Genomic DNA, 14,589 nt, shown 5'->3' with positions numbered 1-14,589 from the left:
GTGACCTTTTAATTTAAATTAATATATAATTAATATATATTTTATTTCCATTATAGGACATTTAGTGTATTTCTAATGGCTCATTTTAAGAAACATATACATAAAATCTTTCTTTTTTCTTCCATATTTGGGATGGTATCCAGAACTTCACAAATAGTAGGCAAGTGAGCTGTATCCTCAACATAAATTGGAAATTTAAAAAATATATCATATTAGTGTTATAGAACTACAGGTTTGATTGAACAGTTGAAAAAACGGGGTATCAACATTAGACTTTTAAAACTAATTCATAACTGTAAGAAAACATTTGATTTTTAAAAATATGATCAATATGAGTGAATAATTATGTATGGGACAATACTAGAGACTAGTGTATGAGTTAGAAAGACAATTTTTCATCAATGATTGCTTATAATTTTACCTTTAGAAACCTGGAAGAGGGCCAACAAGATGAATTAATGGGTAAAAGCACTTGCTACATAAGCTTGAGGACCTGAGCTCAACTCCCAGGACCCACATGGTAGAAAGAGACAACTGACACCCAAAAATTGTCTTCTAAGCTCCACATATGTGCCATAGCATGCCCATACACATGCACATGGGGGGGGAGTGAGAGAAAAAAAAGACAACAACAACAATAAATAAATAAATAAATAAAACATTCTTTTAAAAACATAGGAAGAATCATCTTTTAATTTTTTTCTTTTTGCTTTTGTGGTAGTAGATCTGACCCCAGGGGCATGCCCACACTAGGCCCATGCCCTAACACTAAACTATACCTGCATTCCTCTTTATATTTCCTTTGGAGACAGGATATCCCTAAATTATCCAGACAGGCCTTGAACATGTGATTCTCTTGCCGCATTCTTCTGAGTGGCTGCTTCGAAGATGTGTGCCACCACAGTCAGAAACCTGCTCTGTTGAATTTCAAGCATCCTGATAACTTGTGTCATTTCACAGCTTCTTTTTTTATTATGCAGTTTCACGGCTTCTTTAATATTAACTTGAATTACTGAAATAAGTAAACTATCAGCTTCAAAAGAAAATGGTCTGAGGTGGTTATCATTGGCAAACTTGAGAAGTTCCCCATGGAAATCTGCTTTCTGACATGAGTTCCCATGGGAATTTTCATATTCATGTAGTATTGGTTCTATCCTAGACTCACAACCATCTTATCTACACATTCACGTCCAACAATATTCCAAGATTATGGACAGTATGTATTAGTTACTTACATCACTGCTGCAACAACATACCTGACAAAAGCAAGTTAAGGATCAAAGGAAGGGTTTATTTGGGTTCAGAGTTTGGAGGTCCAGTCCATCATATTGAAAGTGGTCTCGCAGGAGGTTGAGTCAGTGAATCACGCTGTGGGGAAGAAGAGTACCATGGATGTTCATGGTCAGCCAGCTTTCTCCAATTCTTGCATTGAGGACTCAAGTCCACAGAATTGTCCTGCCTACATTTGGAGTGGGGTATCCTCACTTCAGTTAGCATAAACAAGGCTTTCCCGGTAGCTTATCTCTTAAAAGAGTCTAGATGCTGTCAAGTTAACAGTTAACACTGAGCATCATAGAGCTGATACACGAGTTGCAAAATTGTCTACTACCTTAAAGGAAAATTAGTTGTGGAGATGCTCAGCAACTTGGAGCTCCATTCAACCTTGCCCAAAGGCACAGCAATTTCTCCCATGATGTCTTGTGCTGGCAGCATAGGCTGGGCCCATCCCAGTGAGGGCAGTTCTAAGACTAGTGGAAGGGTATAAGAATTAACTGTCAACAGGCTGGGCATATCACAGACTGGAAGGCACCAAAAACATGTGACAGTGAGTCCCTCATACCACTGAATTCCATATTTTCTAATTTTTTAGAATTTACATGAGAAAGCTAGACAAGTATAAAAAGGTGACAATTTATTGACATTGAGATTAAGCGAAAAAGTAAGGCAAAGTGGAACAAGCCTGTAGTCCTGGTAATTGGAAGATGGGCTGCTACAATTTGAAGTCAGCCTGGCAAAACAGCAAGATTTTTGTATCAAAAAATCAAGAAGAAGGTGAGCTCTACCACCCTCAACCAGTACCCAAAATTCCCACATTCTCCTCCAGGGTCTAGCTTGGAGAGTACCCCGACCTCCTCATCCATGGTTTTTCTGTAACCCACTAGTCTGAGCCTGGGTCCCACAATCAGTTGACCAGCCTAGTTTGGCCTCCCCTGCCTGCACTACAAAGGAGTTCTAGGCTTGAGCCAGGGTCCACCCACCTATCCTCAAACTCACAAAGCTCTTTTATGACATATATAGTCTTTCCATCCAGCTATATATACTCTCACACTCCCGGTTTGGAACAGAAAGTACATCCTGTCCACCAGCCCAGTCCCTCTGTCCACCTGACTTCATACCACCCAAGTTGTTTCCAATCTCTAGACTCAACCCACATCTGACAGATTCTCTTCTTCCACAACCTGCTCCATTCACAACAAACTCAGAACTAACAAAAAAGTCCACATGCCTATAAATCATTACAAGAATACCAACAATATTAAAGTTCAAGCCAGTATCCTCTGTCCATCACGTATAAGTTCTGTAAAATATTTGCCAATGTGAATTACCTAGATGAACTCTAGACACAGAATTTAAATGAACAACCACCAATTTCATCACAGATTTAAAGAATATATAAAGAAACAGGTCAACAAAACCAAGGATAAAGGGCTTAAGGAGAGCTAGCCAAGAAAACACAAACAGAAGGCTAGTGGAAAAGATGAAGGCAATCCAAGACTTGGGAACAGAATTTAATTAAAAGATAGAAATATTGAAGAGGACTCAAGCTGGAATGAAATTGGAATTGAAAAACCCAATAACTTATTTAGAAAACTCAAAGGAAAGCCTCACAAATAGAAAAAAAATCAAGCAGGAAACAGAATATTGGGATTCAAAAGTAAAGTAGAAAATTTTAGACCAAATAAGTAAGGACTATAAAAAAATTAAAAACATAAGGAAAGGAACACACAGGAGATGTGGGACAACAGGAGAAGACCAAACCCCCTAATGATAGGCACAGATGAGAGAGAAGAATCCCAAGTCAATGGCACAGACCAGATCATCAACAAGATCATTATCTTAGTCACTGTTCTATTGCTGTGAAGAAACACCATGACCAAGGCATGCATACAAGTAACATATAGACAATACATGCCTCTCTGTGTGTGCACTGAATAGCGCTTAATGTAAAAATAGGCCATAAATTTGAAAATGAACAATGAAGGGTATATAGGAGGGTTTGGAGGGAAGAAAAGGAAGGGATAAATATAAAAATACAATAAATTAATAAAACCATATTTGTAAGATGACAAGCAACAAATGTCCCTCATGACAAGCACTATGAAGTTCTATTTGCTGGCTATGTGTGTAGTTCAGAAACACTTCTATAGCAGGTAAGAAGACAGGATTTGATCTTGGTACTACAAATGAATGAATGAATGATGAATGAATGAATGAATGAATGAATGAATGAATGAAATATGCTGCACACACATATTTCTTCTTTGGATGCAACATCTATCTACAACAAATTTTTGAAGGATACCTTTAATGTGTTCCAATGTTGCCGGTTTTAAGGTCATGGGCCCCCTTTAATCTTCTTGCCTGCTTCTAACTCTATCATCCTTGCATGAGAAATGACTCACCCCCAAGTACTCTACTTCCAGAATGAGTTCTCAGGCAATAACCTTTGTTGTAGCCAGCAAACTCTGCCAAATACCATGTACACCAGGCCAAAAACTTAAGGCTTCTCCTTGTTTCTTAGACAAAATTGAGGCTGTTTGGGTGGAGTTTACTCTCTTGCATTTGCCTCTTTGAAGTATCCTCTATTTTCTTGAATTCTCTCTTAACACTTAATTGCCAGTTTGCAAACGGTACAAAGACTGGTAAGCTGGATCCTGAACTTTGAAATCTGTTACATGTACCCAGAGGCCATAGGGAAAAGTGGGGGTGTCTTTCACTTTGAGTACTAACAAGCAATTATTTTCTATGATCTTCTTATTGGGTAACTTCCATACCCAGATTCAAAGTGCTGATATTTTAGGAGGCCTGAGGTGGTTGATTGCCCTTCTCAGATCTCCTCCATATTTATGAGGAGTTAGAGCCTTGATCTCTTGAGTTGATGGATGAGCAAGAATCTCCCCTTAGGACATCACATCAGGAGGCATGATGGGACTGGTGATAAGTCACACTGGCTGGGTTAAAACGGTGCTGCAGTTTAGTTCAAATTGTAGCTGTTGTTTTCATCCAGGAGGCTTAATCCTTTCCACCACAACTAGAATCTCAAGAGCTTCAGTTGTTGAACTGAAAGTCTGCAGAAAATAGAAATTATGATAATGAAATACTAGAGGCAGGCTACTTTATAAAGAAAAAAAAAGACTTCTGTAGCTCACAGTTTTAGAGGCTGTAAATTCAAACAACCTGGCAGTGTCAAGGACTCCATAGGCTGCTTTACATTATGGCATAAAGGCATGTGTATGTGTGTCTATGTGGTATTTCTCCTCCTCTTTATAAGGTTCACTGGAAGTGACTGCATCAACCTTTACCTCACGGTTTCATTGCTTGTTTGGTGTGTGTTTGGAGAGTGAAAAACTTGATGTCAAGTGTCTTCCCTTCTCAGTCTCCACCTTGTTTTCAGTGTCTCTCAGTGTACTTGGAACTCATTGATGGAGCTAAGCTAACTGGCAGTAAGTCTGGGGGATTATTCTGTCTCTGTTTTCCTAGCACTGAAATTACAAGTTCGTGCCACCTGTGCTTGCTTTTTGTTTGTTTGTTTGTTTTTGTATAGGTGTTGACAATCAAACTCAGGTATTCATGTTTGCAAGGCAAACACTTTAATGACTAAACCAACCATCTCCTAAGCCTTTGACCTTGACTAGGGCTTCTTCATGCTTGCAAGAGAAGCACTCTACCAAGTGAGCTATGTCCCCTGGCCTGTTTCTACATTCTTAATAGTAATAACAGATGATAGATATATATCATATTCAAAGCACACGGAGACATAATTAAGATTCTGTTATAAGTTAACTAAATATTAGCCCATTCAAAACATGGCCCAGTAGATTCGATTGTAGACTCCATGACTCTGCCTCCTGGTGCTTATGCCTTTGTGTTCTCCCCTCCCCTTCATGTGGCTGGGAGCTGTGACTTGCTTTTAACTAGTACAACGTTATGGGCGATGAGACACCATTCTCACAATTATAGCACATTAGGTAAGGCTCTAATGTGTCAGATAAAAGCAAACAAGAGACAGCAATACATCAAAATGCACAACTTCAAGTAACAGAAACAATCAAGAATGAAAAGGCAACCTGTGCAGCAGAAGAAGACGTTCGCACACCAATACCTGTAGACAGCCATTATCAAAGAAGAAACAACTGGAAGATGGCAAATGGTAGTTAAGAATGTGGCAAGATGGAAACCTGTGTACCCCATCGATGGGACTATACATTGTGCAGCCACTATGGAAAACAGTGGCAAATTCTCCAAAATACTAAAAGCCAAATGAGTGCAATGGAACACTCTCACTTCTTGATTAAAAAATAAAAGAAGTCAATAATTTAAAGCCAGGTTTGGTGGCTTATAACTCATGAGGCTAAGGCAGGAGGATTGTCAAGAGTTTGAGATCAGATGGGACAACACAGGACTATAGAGGAAGGACTATTACTCAGTTTTAAAGGAAGGTAATCCTGTCCTGTGCTAAAACAGGGATGAACCTTGAGGGCATTATGCCAAGTAAAATGAGGCAGTTGCAAAAGAAATAACTATGTAAATAGACAAATTCTGTGTGATTCTACTTACATAATCTATTAAAGGAGTTCAAACTCTTGGAGACGGAAAGTGGAACATGTCTAGCAGGACCTGGGTGGAAAGGAAAAAGGGAAGCCATTATTCCTGGGTACAGAGTTTTAGTTTTCAAGATGAGAAAGTTCTGGAGCGCTTCATCTGTTGTTATACTATGCACTTAAAATAGTTTCTAGAAAGCTGGGCATCATGGGGGGTTAACAACTTTAATCCCAGTGCCTGGGGTAAGGGGGCTGAGGCACGAAGTTACAGGTAGGCCTTATCTCAAAACAAACTTAACTAAAAATGTTTAAGATAATAAACTTTACGTAAGAGTTTTCACTCAAATAGATTTTTTTAAAGACTTGAACCTAGAGTGGCTCCCAGGAGCCCAAGGCTATGTCCCCAGTTAGTCCCTTGGGAAGCTGAGGATAGGGAACCTGAAATGACCCTATCCTATAGCAATACTGACGAATATCTTTCATATCACCATAGAACCTTCATCTGGTGATGGATGGAGATAGAGACAGAGACCCACACTGGAGCACTGGACTGAGCTCCCAAGGTCCCAATGAGGAGCAGATGGAGGGAGAACACGAGCAAGGATGTCAGGACCACGGGGGGTGCACCCACCCACTGAGACAGTGGGGGCTGATCTATTGGGAGCTCACCAAGGCCAGCTGGACTGTGACTGAAAAAGCATGGGATAAAACCGGACTCTCTGATCATGGCGAACAATGAGGACTGATGAGAAGCCAAGGTCAATGGCAAGGGGTTCTGATCCTACTTCATGTTCCGGCTTGGTGGGAGCCTAGCCAGTTTGGATGTTCACCTTCCTAGACATGGACGGAGGGGGGGAGGACCTTGGACTTTCCACAGGGCAAGGAACCATGACTGCTCTTTGGATTGGAGAGGGAGGAGGAGAGGAGTGGGGTAAGGGGGAGAAGAGTGGGGGGAGGGAGAGGGAAATGGGAGGCTGGGAGGAGGTGGAAACTTTTTTTTTCTTATTCTCAATAAAAAAAAAAGAAAAAAATTGTCTATTTACTCAAGAGACTTTGCTGGTTTATAAGTGGCCATGTAGGGTAAGACCGTATGGCAGGGAAACACAGGCACTTTCTAGAAACTCTAAGCAGCTTATAAGAGCTGAGGGCAGCCTCTAGCTAACAGGCAGCAAGAAGCCAAGGCCTTCAGTCAAGAAATGAATATGACAGGGCATGGCAAGATGGCATAATAGTTCATAGTATGTGTGCTTTCAGAAAACCTGAGTTCTGCTCCCAGCGCCCACATCAGGCTGATCATGATCACCTGTTGTAACTCTAGTGGTTTTCAACCTTCCAGGCAGGGAACCCTGACTGCTCTTTGGACTGGAGAGGGAGGGGGAGAGGAGCGGGGGGGGGGGAGGGGGAGAGGAGTGGGGGGAGGGGAAGAAGGGTGGGAGGAGGGGGAGGGAAATGGGAGGCTGGGAGGAGGCGGAAACTTTTTTTTCCTTTTCTCAATTAAAAAAAAGAAAATAAAGATGTTCTTGTTTTGAATAAATATTTTAAGTTGATTAAAGAATACTCTAAAAGATAACAAAGTTGTTTCTAGATTATTAATGTTCTATTTCTCTTTCTTAAGAAATAATTGAGAGGGATGAGGTTGTAGCTCAATTGATAGAGTTATTGTGTATCATGTGTTAAGCCCTGAATTCATTCCCAGCACTTTATAAACTGGGTGTAGTGCTGTATACCTGTCATCCCCAAACCTAGAGGTAGAGGCAGGAGAATCAAGTTTAATGTCAACCTTAGCTTTGTGGTGCATGCCTTTAATCCAAGCAGTCAGGTGCCAGAGGCAGCTGGATTGCTGAGTTTGAGGCCAGCCTGGTCTACAAAGTGAGTTCCAAGACAGCTAGGGCTAAATAGTGAGACTTTATCTCAGTAATACTAATGACAGCCAGGCAGTGGTGGCACACACCTTTAATTTTAGCACTTGGGAAGCAGAGGCACTCGGATCTCTGAGAGTTGAAGACCATCATGATTTACAGAGCGAGTGCCAGGATAGAATCTAAAGCTACATGGAGAAAATGTGTCTATAAAATAAAAATAATGATAATGATGAATATGACGATGATGATGAAGAAGTCATCCTTAAATACAGTTCCTCATGTTGAAGTGAACCCCCTCCCCCAGCCATAGAATTATTTTGTTGCTGCTTCATAACTGTAATTTTGCTAATGTTATGACTTGTAGTGTAATTATCTGATAAACAATTCAAAGGGGTTGTGACCTACAGGTCGAGAACCACTTCTCTAAGGTATCTGGTGCCTTCTGGAATTCTCAGGCATCTGTACTCACATTCAGATACACACACACACACACACACACACACACACACACACAAAGGCATACACCTAATTAAAAAAAACAAAATCAATCAGTTTAATAAAGAGACGAACACTGTCAAGGTCAATAATCTGAGTGAACTTGGACTTGGAGTGTTCCGTATAGGAAAGCCGCTTGGCTGACAAGTGGAGCAAATGAATCAGTGCAGCCCTGTCTGGACTCTTGAACTACATATTCTGAAGTAATAAACAAAGTGTGCTATTTTAAGCAGCTGAGTGTGTGGTGATTTTCTATGAGGTATCAGATAACAAATAGAAAAGAGATATAAAACATACATAAGACAGAATACATAAGACAACCTGCTTTCAAATAATTGCCTTCTAGGGGCATGGTCCACGCGAAATAGTCTAAAAATCTTTGGGGCATTGAATTTGTGGAAACTTGAAATGGGACGAGGAACAATAAACACTACTTTGACCATTTTTATTCTTTCCACTATCCCCATCTTTCCACTCAGTGACAGGAATTCCCTTTCTCTTAAAGATTCAAATCCGTTATAGTAAACAAGAAACACTTCTCTAAAGGTAAACTGCACCTTTAGAACGAGTTGTAATACTCGGCAACCTTGTATAATCCCCAAGTATCTCATATAAGATTCAACAAGTTGAAATGTTGACTCATTAAGCAAATACAAGTTTGCTAAATGCTAGATTCAATTACTATTCTAAAACGCTGCCAATCTAAATAGCAAAGTTTTGCTACAGCTGGAAGCTAATCTTGATTCTAAGTCATAGAAATATAATGTACTGCTAGCAGTAAATACATAACAAAACTCCTGTAAGTGTTCTGGCTTTCTAAACAAAAGCAAAGGAGGGAAGGACCTGCTTTTCCATGTCAGGAACGACACCACTGGTTAACTCAGGTAGAATGGGTGCTATTTTTAAAGCTCTTTGAAAAAAAACATTGCATAAGCTCTCAAGGTGACTCACAAATCATTGAGTCACGGGAAAGTGGGAGGAGTAACAGAAAATGCCTTTCAGCTTTCATTTCTACATACAGGATATTACTAGTTAATAAAGACAAAGTCACTTACTAAATGTTAGGAGTGGCCATGTGGTAACAGTTTAAACACCTCAGACAGACCGGATGTTGGAGACCATTGCATGCTTTCTCTCATTTAAAAAAAAATTCTCTGATTATGAAACCGAGGCAAGGCCATAGAAGTGGAGCCCTTAGCAGGGTCTGTCCAGGAAGGTCCTTAGCAAAAGTCAAGTCATTCCTCATAGACTTGGATACTCCAAGTCTATCAGGTGATCAAGGACTATGCAAGGCCAACTGTCCTCAAACATTTTGATCTCTGGACATCTAAAATTTAGTGACTCTAAGGAGTTTGGCTCTGAAAAGCCTAGGGAACATAACACAGAGGCACAAATTCCTGTAGTCATTGGAGTATTGATAACATCACACATTCAGTAATGCTAGAATTATTTCAAAATAAAAAGTTAAAGGAAACAAAAGAAGCACAGGGACTAGAGCAAGTATGCATTACAACAGCAAAGGAAACTAGAAGATGGTCAGATATCAGGGTGCTGAAAGAAAAATTCCAAACCTCAAAATTTCTGAGTAGTGAAAAATCCTTCAGTAATGTAAGAACATACATAATATACAAAACCAAGAGAATTTTTACCTTTATTAAAGGAAATTATGAAGTAAATCCCTCAGTCAGAAGGAAGTCCACAGGAAAGAACAGAGGTTTAAGAAGGAATAAGGAGGGGGAAGTAAAAACGAAAATATGTTAAATCTAGCCATGGCAACAATGATTCTCAACCTTCCTAACACTGCTAGCTCCCCACCATCACTTTGGTTTTTCGAGACAGGGTTTTTCTGTAGCTTTGGAGGCCTGTCCTGAAACTAGCTCTTGTAGACCAGGATGGCCTTGAACTCACTCACGGAGATCTGCCTGCCCCTCCTCCGAAGTTCTGGGCTTAAAGGCGTGTGCCACCACCACCACCTGCAATCTTTTAATACAGTTCTTCAGCTCTGCTTACCCCCAGCCATAAAATTATTTCCTTGTCACTCCATAATGTAATTTTGCTACTGTTATGAATCGTAAGGTGAATATCTGTGTTTTCTGATGTTCTTGGGTGACCCCTGTGAAAGGGTTGTTCCCTCTCCCCCAGAATCTCGACCCACAGGTTGAGAACTTCTGAACTAAAAGGAAAGACTTTGAGAAACCCTAGTAACTTTTATAAGAATTGACCTTAGAAAATCCGAGAAAACACAAGAAGATCAGGGGCATGGTGGTGCATGCCTTTAATCCTAGCACTGGGGAGGCAGAGGCAGACAGATCTCTTTCATCTGTGAATTCTAGGAAAACCCGAGTTTCAGGATAGCCAAGGCCTTGTCTCAAAAACGAAACAGAGCAGACCAAAAAGATGCAAGCACGCTCGCGTACACACACACACACACACACACACACACACACACACACACACACACACATTCCTTTAGTCATGAACACGATGACATCACTACATAGCAATGAACTGCCTGTGGAAAATTACAGCAAAAGGAGAAAAGGAAAAACTTATACCTCAGGACCACACTTTGAGAATGGCTGCTCTAATCTTTCTGCCATCCCCTAAAGCCAGGCTTTCTGAGTTTGCTTTTCTCAGCAATGTCGGGGTCACAGAGGCAACCCTCGTTTTCTATTTACAAAGGTTACTAGGGCACACGCGGGCACTCAGGCTTCCCGGAAGGGTCTCGCGGCGCCGCTAGAGCCTGCAAGGCTAAAGAGCAGCCCGGCGCCTCGCCCTGCCCCGCCCTCCCGGTTTGCGGGCCCCCCCCCCCCACTTCGCAGTCACCGGAGAGCCCGGAAGAGGGCGGTGCCCGGAAAAGAGGGTGGTGCTCCTTGCGGCTTCGCAGCCTTACTGGTTGGGATCTCTCCCGTCTCACGGCCCCGGGGCGGAGCTTCTGCGGCCATAAAAGGCAAGGTCTCGCCCCAGCTTAGCTGCGCAGCTCCTAAACCAAGTCTGCTGGTCTTTTGTCACATAGTGAGGTTCGCCAGGTCATGGTGCCAGCCTGACTGAGAAGAGGACGCTCCCGGGAGACGAATGAGGAACCACCTCCTCCTGCTGTTCAAGTACAGGGGCCTGGTGCGCAAAGGGAAGAAAAGCAAAAGACGAAAATGGCCAAATTCAAGATCCGTCCAGCCACTGCCTCGGACTGCAGTGACATCCTGCGACTGATCAAGGTAGGGAAAAGGTCGGGCTCTCCCTAGGGCGGAGGGTGGTTTCCCCGGGTAGTCCATACCCTTGGTTCTGAGATGTTGCCGGGTCAGTAATTCCCTTTTCTCAACCCGCCTACCCCAGCCCGGGTCAGGTCCAGTCCCAGCCTGCCCCATTTCCCCTTCTGTGAGCTGGCCGGGCCGGACAGGACTTTCATTGTTCTTTCTTTTTATTCGTGTCATTCCCAGGAACTGGCTAAATATGAATACATGGAAGATCAAGTAATGTTAACTGAGAAAGGTAACGAAGTCGTGGCGCGGGGTGGGGAGGGGGAGGGAGGAAATAAGCGTATCTGTTACCTGACTCCTACAAAACTCAACACTGTCTCCTCCCCCATCTTACAGATCTCCTAGAGGATGGTTTCGGAGAGCACCCCTTCTACCACTGCCTGGTTGCGGAAGTGCCTAAAGAGCACTGGACTCCTGAAGGTAACCCCTTCTCCCTGTCCGGAAGTCAGAGAGGACGAGTGTTGTATCAAAGCCGTAGAGTCTACTGTGCAGGACCTGTGACTACACGGGTGGAAGTTACTGAGAAGCTGGCCAGAAATAACAGCCAGCCAGTGTGCAGATGACTGAGGAAAAAGAAAATGTACGCGCTGTAACTTTATAGCAGGGCGGGTAAAGAGAGCTGGTTAAGCGAGTGAGTATCAGAGTGCTATGGAGACCCGGAGGAGTTAGGTATAATGTCATTTGTTGTAATTCAGTTTCATAAGAATAGTTTTTGTTTGACCCTAACCTAACCTTTTTTTTGTAATTGTGTTAAATCACATTTTTTTCTTTAATTTGTCCCAATCCTCAGGTTACAGTCTCTAGCTTCGCCATGTACATGGCCCTTCTGTGTACATGGATGGGCGGGGAGGTAACTAAAAGATCCTTTACACAATAAAGTAGATGATCATGATAAATGAGGTAAGGTCCTATTATCACACACTTGAAACATGGTAGATCAGAACCTTAATTCGCTTCCTGTCTGTTTGCAAAGAAATGGAAACTGGCTAGAAAGTTGAATTTGCAACCGTTGCTTCCATTTGGAATTGAATTGACACTCCTTATGAGGGTGTCAATTTTTAATTGTTTTTTTTTATTTTTTTTAATGTATTTCTTTTTTTGCTGACCCTTGTTGACTGGCCAAAAGAGGGCTAAAAGGGGAAGTTGCTTGGGTGGATGCTTTCTTCAGTTTTCTTCTGACGTCTGTTCCTTAGGCTAGAAGGCAATCAGAACACCCCCACGATGAGCTAGCTTTTAGAAGTACGTGCGGGTGTTACGTAACACCTGTATCTCATTACTGCTACTTCTCCTGCCTCAGAAATGGGGGAAAGTAAATTGAAAACTTTTGCGTGGGAAGGCATGTTCTGAAAGTCAACATTGTCCTTTTGGCCTGGTGTTCTGACCTTAAGGAAGCAAGAGTCGGTAAACTACACATGCTCCCTCTTCTAAACCGCTGTGTAAACCCAGCTTTGGCCAAGCCCACATACCAGTATGTCATTAGGGTGTGAATAATGTGTGTGCTTAGTTTAAGGCCGTGGCAGTTTTTCTCTGGTACACGTAATGAAAGTGTTTTCACTTCCGGAGTGTGAGCCCAGCAGACTGCGGACTAGCCAGCCCACGGGTGTATTCTAGCTTCAACTAGCTCTAATGTGTGCTTTTTGCAATTATGTCTGAGACCAGAGAAATCGTCCATCATTGGTCTGCACTGTGCTAGCGTAAACAGGAGGCAGTCCGGTTCATGGCTACTGTTTCCATGATGCATGCATGTATATTTTCTTAAAATCTTACAATAGGCTTCTGATTCTGCCAATACAGCTTGAATGGTTTGATTTTCTTCTCTGTATCTCATGGGATACTCTTATTACAGGGCACAGCATTGTTGGTTTCGCCATGTACTATTTTACCTATGATCCATGGATTGGCAAGTTACTGTATCTTGAAGACTTCTTCGTGATGAGTGATTACAGAGGTATGCTTGAATTTGGGACTGGAGACAGTTTAAAGAGAAATCAGAGCTCTAGGACCTTAACATGACTAATTTGAATTGTCTTGCTTTCTTTTAGGCTTTGGTATAGGATCGGAAATTTTGAAGAATCTAAGCCAGGTATGTTCACCAGCATTTCACTAATATACCCCAGGCTGGCCTGATATTCATTAAGTAGCCCTGGCTGGCCTCAGGATCGCCTCCACCTCCCTAGTGCTGGGATTCTAGATGTCGCCCAACATACCCAACTGTCCTAGATTTAGGCTTCTGAATTTGTAAGAGTTATTGGGTTACTGGAACAAATGAATCAAAATTGGTTCTTGGCACGCGGATGAAATGTCACTGGGCTTACGTTTTCCCTCTCATTCCAGGTTGCCATGAAGTGTCGCTGCAGTAGTATGCACTTCTTGGTTGCAGAGTGGAATGAACCATCTATCAACTTCTACAAACGAAGAGGTGCTTCTGACCTGTCCAGTGAAGAGGGATGGAGGCTCTTCAAGATCGACAAAGAGTACTTGCTGAAAATGGCAGCAGAGGAGTGAGGAGTGCTGGTGCAGACGACGACAACCTCCATTGTACTTTAGAATAAATTCTCAACTTACCTTGCTTTCTATCTTGTTCGTAGTGAAATAATAGCGTGAGCACCCATTCCAAAGCTTTATTACCAGTGGCGTTGTTGCATGTTTGAAAGGCAGTCTGTTTAAAATGGCAGTCATGTATGTGGTTTGGAGGCAGAGTTTTTGAACATCTTTTGATGAACAACAAGTTGGTGTGATCTTACTTTTTATGAAAAACAAAACTTCATTCTTGTGAGTCATTTAAATGTGTACAATGTACACACTGGTACTTAGAGTTTCTGTTTTGATTCTTTTTTAATAAACTACTCTTTGATTTAATTATTCAGCATAAGCATTTTAATTTAGTTATTTAGCATAATCCCATCTTACTCCTTTTTCTTGTAACCAAAATAATATGTAAAATCAACGTGTCCCTTCAACAGCTCTCAGGAACTGGTGAACATCAATGGTAGCGGTCGCCTCATGTTTGCAATGTCCTGGATTTCATTTCTAGTGCCACAAAAGAAAGAAAGGGGAGAAAATGGGTCGGGAAGGAAAGAAAGAACGGGTGATGCATGCGATGAATAAGCCCATTGTTGTACAATGTTGTAAAATGTTGAAGGTGGGTTTATG

The 14,589-nt window shown here is 41.9% G+C and overlaps 1 protein-coding gene and 1 long non-coding RNA gene across 4 annotated transcripts; one reads left to right on the top strand and one right to left on the bottom strand.

Annotated features, from left to right (window-relative positions):
* Positions 1 to 1,255: 1,255 nt before the first annotated feature.
* On the bottom strand, positions 1,256 to 10,929 carry LOC126492149 (uncharacterized). 2 transcript variants are annotated; one of them, XR_007589527.1, is made up of 4 exons: positions 10,735 to 10,929; positions 5,839 to 5,898; positions 3,584 to 4,349; positions 1,256 to 1,368 (listed from the first exon to the last, which is right to left on the bottom strand). It is a non-coding gene; the product is annotated as an uncharacterized lncRNA (long non-coding RNA). The 2 variants fall into 2 exon arrangements; XR_007589528.1 differs by having other exon boundaries at positions 1,276 to 1,368; positions 4,056 to 4,349.
* Positions 10,930 to 11,142: 213 nt separating this feature from the next.
* On the top strand, positions 11,143 to 14,295 carry Sat1 (spermidine/spermine N1-acetyltransferase 1). Of its 2 annotated transcripts, XM_050128308.1 has the most exons (6): positions 11,143 to 11,394; positions 11,617 to 11,668; positions 11,773 to 11,856; positions 13,283 to 13,384; positions 13,479 to 13,519; positions 13,771 to 14,295. In XM_050128308.1, exons 1-6 carry the CDS (start codon positions 11,329 to 11,331, stop codon positions 13,939 to 13,941), a joined length of 516 nt encoding a protein of 171 aa, XP_049984265.1. In that variant the 5' UTR covers positions 11,143 to 11,328; the 3' UTR covers positions 13,942 to 14,295. The 2 variants fall into 2 exon arrangements, with proteins under 2 accessions (XP_049984265.1, XP_049984266.1); XM_050128309.1 differs by lacking the exons at positions 11,143 to 11,394; positions 11,617 to 11,668; positions 11,773 to 11,856 and adding an exon at positions 12,242 to 12,336.
* Positions 14,296 to 14,589: the final 294 nt, after the last annotated feature.

This window comes from Alexandromys fortis, unplaced genomic scaffold (genome assembly GCF_014885135.2).
Source record: "Alexandromys fortis isolate MF-2015 unplaced genomic scaffold, M_Fortis_MF-2015_v1.1 scaffold_289, whole genome shotgun sequence".
In the NCBI taxonomy this organism is placed as follows: Eukaryota; Metazoa; Chordata; class Mammalia; order Rodentia; family Cricetidae; genus Alexandromys; species Alexandromys fortis.
This window is presented reverse-complemented; position numbering and strand designations above follow the sequence as displayed.